Raw genomic sequence first — 9,066 nt, 5'->3', positions numbered from 1 at the left:
CTGCTGTGTTCAAAGAGTTATCTGAGGGACTACGTTCATACATTTCGTATAGCTCCAGTGCCGGTAAATTGTTTCTTGACAAAGAAAAGCCTGTAACTTCATTTGGAAAGCTGATAACACCATTGGAAGTTTTGTGCTTAGTGAGCCACTCAGCTGTTTTTCTGTAACTGTTTTTTTCAATGCTGAAGTGAACATGGATGGCAATCTGATCCACTTGGACAGGGATGGGCATTTGGCTCAGCAAAGTCAACTCAATAGACAGCTTTCCACCCACATGGACAACAGCATTTGGAGGGTCAAAATGTAGAGTTTTCAACTGCGCAAATGAGTGCATAGGCAATATAACCTTTTGACCTGGAAAGATAAAAACAGGGTTTTTATTCTTCTCCAGTGCTGCTGGAGATCAGCAAATCTTTTCTTTTAAAAATTTAACCCCTAGAATTAAAGATATCAACAACTTTTCACAATGAATCCTTTTACAACAAATCAATACTTTCATATTTTAGTTTTATCTTGCATAGAAATGAAACTTAAAGGTGCTGAGATCTATTTTCTAACAGTAACATCTACTACAATTTTAGTACTCAGGCTATTAAAGACAACTAAACTAAGAGAGTGTCTAAGCAGAAGTTTAACATTTCACTACTACATAAAGTGTTCTAAACAAACGCAGCGGCATAAAGTGACAAACTTCCTAGAGCATGTAAATCAAGAGCAAGTACAAGTTTAAGAAACTAATGATCGGACTGGTGCCTTAAGCCAGCTTTACCATACAAGGATTTTTCATTCTCTTTTCTAGATTCCAAAAACCCACACTGAGGCAGTACCAAAACTTAATTAAGAAGCAAGCCTAAAATAACATATTACTTACAGTACACCCATTCATCAAGAAAAACTTCTGCATAAAAATGAACAGTCTTCTGATCTACAGAAATTATTCCACATGAATTTGAATTATGATTAATATCTGAGTACAAGGTATTACTGAAGCAGCAGGAAGAATAAAGAGAAGAGGTAGGATGGTCAAAATAAGCTGCAAGTGGATGGGAACAGATCTAACATGAAAACCAAAGAAGTACCACCACAGAGCTGCCATCCGCGTGCCAGCAATGTAGAGACAAAGATAAGTTAGGAATTGAAAAAAACCTAACACAAGATAAATTATGAGCTTTCAAAGCAGAGAAACAGGTAAGTGAAGGAAAACAAGGACTTTCCGGTATTGAAGATGAAAATGTTAATTACCCTTTCATCTTTGACTAGTCTTAATTATTGCAGAAGTTTTATAAATCTTCTGGAGATGACAAGAAAAGAATCATGTTGATTCAGAAGTTATACACAAGGTAAAGAAAACAATCAGACAAAGCCTTCCAATTGGAAAGATGAGATTAGAGCATCTTAGTTAAGTTGTAAGTATAATACTACACTAAGTAATAATAATAATTAAATATATATATGTGTGTATATATACGTAGGAGCATCAACTTAAGTTCTAAGTATTTAAGAACCAGACTTACCTTGGTTCTCTGATTGCTGATTGGCAAAATCTAGTATTTCTTGGCAAAAGCTTTTTCGTTCATCTTCTGTTAAGTGATTATCACCAGCTAAAAGGCTGCTTGTTTGAAGATAACTAACAAAGTTAAGGAAACATGAGGTAGAAACCTACAATATTCAGAAATGTGACTGAAAACAAGACAGTTCAAGTGGTGCTTTTCTAATCTTCCAATACAAGACCTGCTTTTATCATCACACACTCTTCCATTAGCAAAGAAACAATGCAAGATTTACTATCAACTGATAATATTGCAGAATCTCTAATTTCTGCAGACCTACTAAAATGTGATCCATTATTAACCTTTGCAGTCTTCCCCCATCTAAAAAAAACAGTGAGCATAGAAAATTCATTATTTGACAACAGATGTAGCATGCAAGTTAAGACACAGTGTGTTACATTATGCTGCCCAACATTCAGAACTCAGTAACTTGAGTATTTGATTATATTGAAATTTACTTGGCTGAGAATCTGCTGGCTGTTACAGCATCACTTACCATAACAGTCATAAGACAGTCTTTATACTTTGAGCGTTGGGGATACAAATGCTCATTTAAGTATTTAACGAAGACTGCAATATTACTGGTTCTGATTCTTTAAGAGCGTTTGTACTGAAGCAGAAAAATTTAAGAGTGTTTAAAAGTGATGTAAGAATTTTCAAAGGAGGCAGACATTTACAATGTCTAAGTGTAGTTCTAAAAAAACCCAACCAAAAAACAACAAAAAAAGAAGAAAAAAAAACCCCACTATAAATTTGAATTTAGTTCAACTGATTTTCAGCTACAGGAAGACTCCTAGTACCGTCACTTAAGAGACCAGAATATAAGCTTATAAGGCAAAACAAAGCAAAACAAAACCAACCACAACAACTCTTTAAAAAAGCTAGAAGGGCCATTCAAAACAAGCTGTTTTTCTTTTTAATATCTACAAGAACTGCCCTGCAGAAAGTACTCTGTTCAGCTAACCACCCCAGTTTGGAACACCTAGAGGAATTCCATTTATAACTACAGTACCAACGAAAGCAGTGCCCTTCCCTCAAAACACCAAAAAATAATGAAAATTTGCCATTTTGCTATAGTACATAATACCCTGCACGCAGCACAACAGTTCGGATTAGAACCAATTTACTTAATTTAGCTACCAAATTTAGGCAACAACATATGAGGCTAAAATGAAAACCAGAATTCAAATCGTGCTGTTTCTAATGCCAAAAAGACAATAAAACACACAAGGCCAGTCAGGAGACTTTTCCACACACACCCCCCTCTTATCTTGGAAGTAGCAACAGTACAGCAACACAGAGAGATTCAATATTTAAACACAGCTATAGCGAGTAGACTTGATGTGTGAAAATAATACAGAGAGTATCAAAGTGAAGAATTTGAAGCCTGTCAAACATCCGGATTGGGTCAAGTCATTTTAAGTATTACTTAGCATTTATGTTGCATTTACAGACTTCATTTGCACATTGAAGACTGAGCTTTTACACAACTTAAAAGCAAACAACTCCCACTCCCCTTCTGAAGCAGAGGTCAAAGCCAGAAATAAAAAATAAATAATAGCCGAAAATATTAAAACACCACACACCACGCCAAAGCCACAAGATTTTCACCTTTCAAGCCTCTGTTTTAACTTTTGGAAAAAGTCACCATTACAAACACCAGAAGATTCCTTGCCAGGTGTGACACAGTAAAAAGGTGGTAGCAGTTATAGAAACAAAGCCCATTAATTAAGCTCCTTAATATAGGAAGACACTATAAAAGCATACTTATCAAATGAAAAAACAGTACTTCATAAAATAGTCCATAATGATGAAGTACAAACAGAATCATAAAAAACCCTCTATGGTATCTGCTGAACTAATGACAAACTTCACACTATCCATGTTGCACCACTTGCTAAAGCCTAGACATATTTAAAATGGTGAGCAGCAACCATATGCAAAAGGTTTTAAGTGAAACAGATACTAAAAACATAAAAATGAAAAAAATAAATAACCCAACCCTCCCCAAATCAACAGCAACAATGGAAATAAGAAATAACTCAGCTGTCTGATGTACGGCAGTCTCTGCTGTTAAGCATAAGCTAGAGAGATGTCAGGAAAAATAGTCAGAAGTATCATTTTTCTCTGGTCTTGATTTTCCTGGCACCACCTTTTAGAGGATACTTTTCTATTTGCCCAAGGTGTTTCTGACATTCAGCTAACTGTTTTCTTGTATGTGTGACGAGCAATGCCCAGCCCTCAGCAAGGTAAGTTTTCAGTGCTTCTTGAAGATAGACTTCTGCCTTCTGTGGACCTTTCTTCCTCCTTTAAAAAAAAAGAAATGAGAACAGCGTTGATATAAGAACCTTTAACGCCACGAAAACTCTCTACACATTCTCCAAAAGTGGTGAGGGGAGAGGAACATTTCATATGAATGCAGAACAAGATGCAGTGAACCATTATGCTCTTTATTTTGCTGGTAACAGATCAACATAATGGCCTACCTTTATGCAATTCACTTAAGCAAGCAGAACTGCAATTAGTATAAATATACTATGTCAATGTAAGGCTTCATATACACATCTATCCCAAGTCAGAGCAAGTGAGGTGAAGCTACGTCCCATAAATGAGGCAAAAGCCATCTCAAGCTTCTGATGGTTAATTAAAATATGCTTACTCAACAATTTTAAAGCAGGAAAATGCTTCAATGAAAATATCATTAAACAGAAGTTCCATAGCCTTTAAACCTAACATTATTCCCTCAGATGGAAATTTAAGTTAATTTAGGAGAATCTGTTGTGGCTAGAAGATCAGACTGCTTTAGTGAACATAGGAAAGAAGCATGCCCAAACATGTTTTCCCCAAAAACACTTAGGACTCCCAAATTCCTCTAAGTAAGAAAAAATAAAAGAAACAGAAAACCAATGCAGAAGGTTCCTTTAGTGGAATTTAACAGCAGGGACAAACACAAAAAATATATTTGGAAATTAGGAATAAAATCACTATAAGTTTCACAGTGGGGGGAAACACATTTTGCAATCATAAACCTCAAATATGAAACTGATTACTCTCCAAAGAACAAGTTTTCTGGCTTTTCTTAGGTATATACACACACACATATGTAGTTAAGATAACTATAAAATTTGAAACAAGTCAGAAGCCACATTACAAAGCAGGCTACAGTAAATACAAAGTTACTGCTTTCCTCCCCCTGGTCCCCTGTTTCTCCCTAGGAGGTGAAAGGATCAAGCTAAAGAACATAGGCCAGTTAAAAGTAAGAGTACTAAATCATGAGGTGAGAATTAGGGTTTGATATAAGGAAATTGCCAGTGTTCTTTTTCTTTTTCTTTTTCTTTTGTTTTCTGAAATACAGCCTTGAAACTTAGGGTATGTTTACATTTTAAAAAATACTTTTTCAAATTCCGGTTTAAACACAGCATCTTTTCCTCAAGGATTATATTCAAACTTTTCAAAGCTAATGCATTTAAGACATTTGAAACATTCATTTACATATAAAACTCTGCCAAGTCCTTTCCCACAAGCTTAGCTGAGCGAATTCTTCCAATATTTGTGTACATTTCAATGGTGGCATGGGACAGATCCTGTTTAAGAGACAAGAAAGTATTATCAGCTTTATATATTTCATTTTTATTTATACATTTTAATAGCTATATGGTATTTTATAGCCATAACTAAGTTACTACAACAGAATTACCAGAATGAGTCACTTTTTAGCTTTCCCCTTGCCCCCAGCACAAAATATAGAGCAGTTTATAACAGGTCATCTTCACTTTTTCTACAGCTGGTCATTACCCTGTATCTGTGTTATAAATAGCAGAAGGAAAAAAGCCTATGAAAAATTAGATAAGGCAACTGAAACCCACCAAAATAATAGATAAGATGCAGTTCCAAACACTTCCTTACACTTGAATCCTCCTGTCTTTTTGAAAGCACCTATTTCTTAGTGCCTATATGTCATTAGGTTATCACTGCAGGATTGTGTAGTGTATCACTCCAGGATGCATACACCACAGCACAACATACTTAGAATGATATTAGAACTTGCCCCAGAGACTTACAACTAATACTTCAAAACCAAAACAACTACATACAGAACATGTACATGATTCTTTGACTAAAAGTGCACAATATACCATTAAGTATATGAAAGTTTGCAGTGTAAACAACGAAACGCAAAATGCTAAGTTACAATCGTGGTAAGTATTTTCGCAAGAGTGCCTTAAAGCAATTTTGCTGGAAACTATGCAATCCCAAGTTGAAATTTCTCAATCATCTTTAAGCTTAATTTCCAATGCAGCCACACTTCTATGATGCCTTCCTCTCCTTGCCCTAAGCTTGTAATAACAGTGAGAAATATTTCTCATAAAATCAGCTGTTACACACCACCAAACTTTTTTCTCAAGTATATTATAATCTTTGGCCAGATACATAAAAATATTTCACATCATATTTACAAACCCACAGCCTCTTCTGATTGTCAGCAACTTTCCACAGAAGCTCATTCTCCTTCACTTTGTGTATTAGGAACTACTCTATCCTCCAAAACAAATTGCTTAAGAGCTTCCAACTACCTGCATATTTTGCAGAGTATCAGTCAGAAAGCATCTATTCCTATAGGGCAGGAAAACGACCTAAAATTAACTTATGAAGCCTTTCTTAGGCCATTTCGGACGTTTCTTATGGAAAGCCTAGAAAAATCACTTATTTTTTTCTTTAAGAGTTCACAAAAATATCCTACAGTAAACTAAGTGATCACTCCTTAACAGATCAGTATAACCAGAGAGGTCTTAGACACCAGCTATATACACAAATGAAAAGCTATGTTCCCCCCAAATTAATGTACAAACCAACATGCTTGTAAGAAGATTCAACAGTCTTACAAAAAATTATGAAGTTGTTGCATGAGACTAGCCATTCAATGAGAAAAAAGGCTTTTCTGGTAATAAAAGCTCATCACTTCTTGCTTTCAACATGTCTGAAAACCTGTATTTTACTTTTCAGATTCATTAAAATTTTAAATTCAAATAAATTATCTTAGCTGCATCTGGAAATTTTAACTGGTTCTATGGTCTCCTCCACTGAATACACAGATAAAATATGGGTATATATAAGTTGTATATTTAGGTGACAACTACATAGAAAACAATCTTTTACAGCGTATTGGATATCTCAATTTCTGTTGCATAAAAATGCAGTCAGAAATACAAACAGGAATGGCAATTCTTTCATTGGCAAACACTGCAGATCCCACTTAGTTTCTTAAATTTAGGAAGATACTGCTGAATTTAGCAGACATCTTCAGGTGCAAGTTGGAACTGAATATGTAAGAGCAGCTAGCAAATCTGAAGATTTTAGTTTTGGTCCAGCTATCCAACTAGTCTTATGAAGAAATGAAGTATAAAAATGAAACCTGGTATCTTCAGATGAAATCTTTTGAGACTTTTTCTTTCAATAAAACTTTGTAAAAGTAAGTACCACTTAGTTTTCATTAAAAAAAAAAAAAAAAGTTGCACAGTTTTCCTCCAATTTTTCCCCAGAAAACTTGTAACAGTGGTACTGCAACTGTAAGAAATTTCAGAGGAAAATTATTTAAGGGGAAAAAAAACCAAAAAATCACACACCCAACCCAAAAACCAAACACACTCTTGTGACAGTCGGGGGTTTTTTGGTTTATTTAACAATCTTTTATAAAAAATCCAGAAGATCATTACAATGGCTCCTCAATAAGGGAGCTGTCAGGAAATAAACATGCATATTAAAGCACAATGAGAATTCTAATGTTTCAATCTATGCCAGCACCAACCCTATCATCCACAGATGTCCCACAGTTTATTAAAAAAAAAAAAAAAAATCAACAGTATAACTTAAACCATGTAACACCCATTGGAAGACGCAAGTCTAAAACGATTCAAAAGGAACTGAATTCACACATCAGTATTCTTCTGGGGAAGATTCAACTAATTCTGAATTTGAGATAGTGGAATATGATAGCCATGACATTGGCTTTTTAAATAACTAAGTATACATCCTTACAGATAATAACCTCCAACTGATAACCGTAAATATTAAAGTTAATCCAAATATTTCAAACTTAGGGCCCATACAGGGTTCCAGTTGTAAAACAAATCAGCCTTATTGTGTTCAGTGTATAAGCAATAACCTTTGATAGTGAAATACAGATTTACATTCTCCATGTTATCTTCTCAGGTTTGAAAATTTTGGTCCTATTCAATCTATAATGTAAACACGCAAAACTAATATAAATAACCAAAACTCATACTTACTAAGTAGTGTTTTTCAAAAGCTTCTACAGATGATAAGGCCTCTTTAAGTTTCTTATAAGGGCTCTGTGATGCATTGGCTTTAGAAAAAAAGCAGAACAAGAGGCGTCACTTACAAATACATTCCTATTTTAATAACACCCCCTCCTCCCCACTTCTTCCTTCAGTAGTAAGTGGAGAGAAAAATTAAAACTTGTTTTATATGGGAAACATCACTAACACTTAGAGATGGATCATGAGTTTCTTCCCCAGGCTCTAAAGTAAGATGAAGAAAGGCTGTTTCACAACCACCTGTGTGTGCATGAACATATGAGTGAAGTTCAGGGTAGCAGGATAAAAGCAAGCAGCAATATAGTAATTGTACTAACTTCACACAGTATTTCAAAGTATTTATTCAACCTAAACACACACACACAACTGTGCTTAAATATCATATTGTGCCAATAGTAATATTCTCACAACTCCCCTCTGCTGGATTTATAAGTCAGCATGACAGAAGTATACTGTAATTTAAAGACATTTCACTACTTTAAACAATGTACTTCAAAGGAGAATGGTTAGCAAGACCAAGGTTTTTTTTTTCTGAAGTAGTTTGTTCAATTTAAAAGTCTTTGCCAGACCAAGTATGTGTCAATATTTCTAGAATAAAAAAGCCTCCATTTTAAATAAATGTAACAGGCACCATAGCACTGAATTAAGAATCATACATCATCATACCTGCAAGAGCAAGTGAAGTATCAGCCTGTCAGCTAATGCTTCAAAGACACTAATTGTTCTAGCATATTTAACATCTGAAATCTTCTTCCCTTCAGAAGTATCTTTGCAAGTGATAAAATCCATAAGGAGTAAATAAATTTGATTGTTCGGCCACTGAAATAATATCACTTCAACTTAAATAATATCACTTTGTAGCTCCAGTTGCAGGTTACTTATTTACATCAGATCAAGGATGCTCCATTTCTTTTTCAAATAATTTTAATACTTGTCTGTGAGTATTAAAAACTTTACTCAAAACCAGTACTACTCAAGACTATTTACCTAAGTGCTGATAAACGGAACATTAATGGAAAAACTTACACTTACAACAGTAAGGAGATGCATTGAGTACTAGACACACATTAGAAGAACTTGTAAGAGAATAGAGTTCTATCAATGTTGATATATATGTAGGGATACATGGAAATTACTGATGTATTTATATGCTATGTATTTAAGACAATGTCAGTTATGAG

General features: G+C 34.6%; 1 protein-coding gene across 1 annotated transcript in view; it reads right to left on the bottom strand.

The window, feature by feature from the left end:
- Positions 1-9,066, bottom strand: part of LOC104616402 (trafficking protein particle complex subunit 10-like) — a gene marked incomplete at its 5' end in the record, with an annotated part of 35,210 nt that overhangs the window by 13,997 nt on the left and 12,147 nt on the right. Inside the window, 5 exon segments of the mRNA XM_010281404.1 lie at positions 2-354; positions 1,515-1,627; positions 3,717-3,857; positions 5,043-5,134; positions 7,838-7,914. Of these exon segments, the coding sequence (XP_010279706.1) occupies positions 2-354; positions 1,515-1,627; positions 3,717-3,857; positions 5,043-5,134; positions 7,838-7,914 (776 nt within the window).

This window comes from Phaethon lepturus, unplaced genomic scaffold (assembly GCF_000687285.1).
Source record: "Phaethon lepturus isolate BGI_N335 unplaced genomic scaffold, ASM68728v1 scaffold6392, whole genome shotgun sequence".
NCBI lineage: Eukaryota > Metazoa > Chordata > Aves > Phaethontiformes > Phaethontidae > Phaethon > Phaethon lepturus.
Note: the sequence above shows the minus strand (reverse complement) of the source record. Positions and strands in the feature narration are given on the sequence as shown.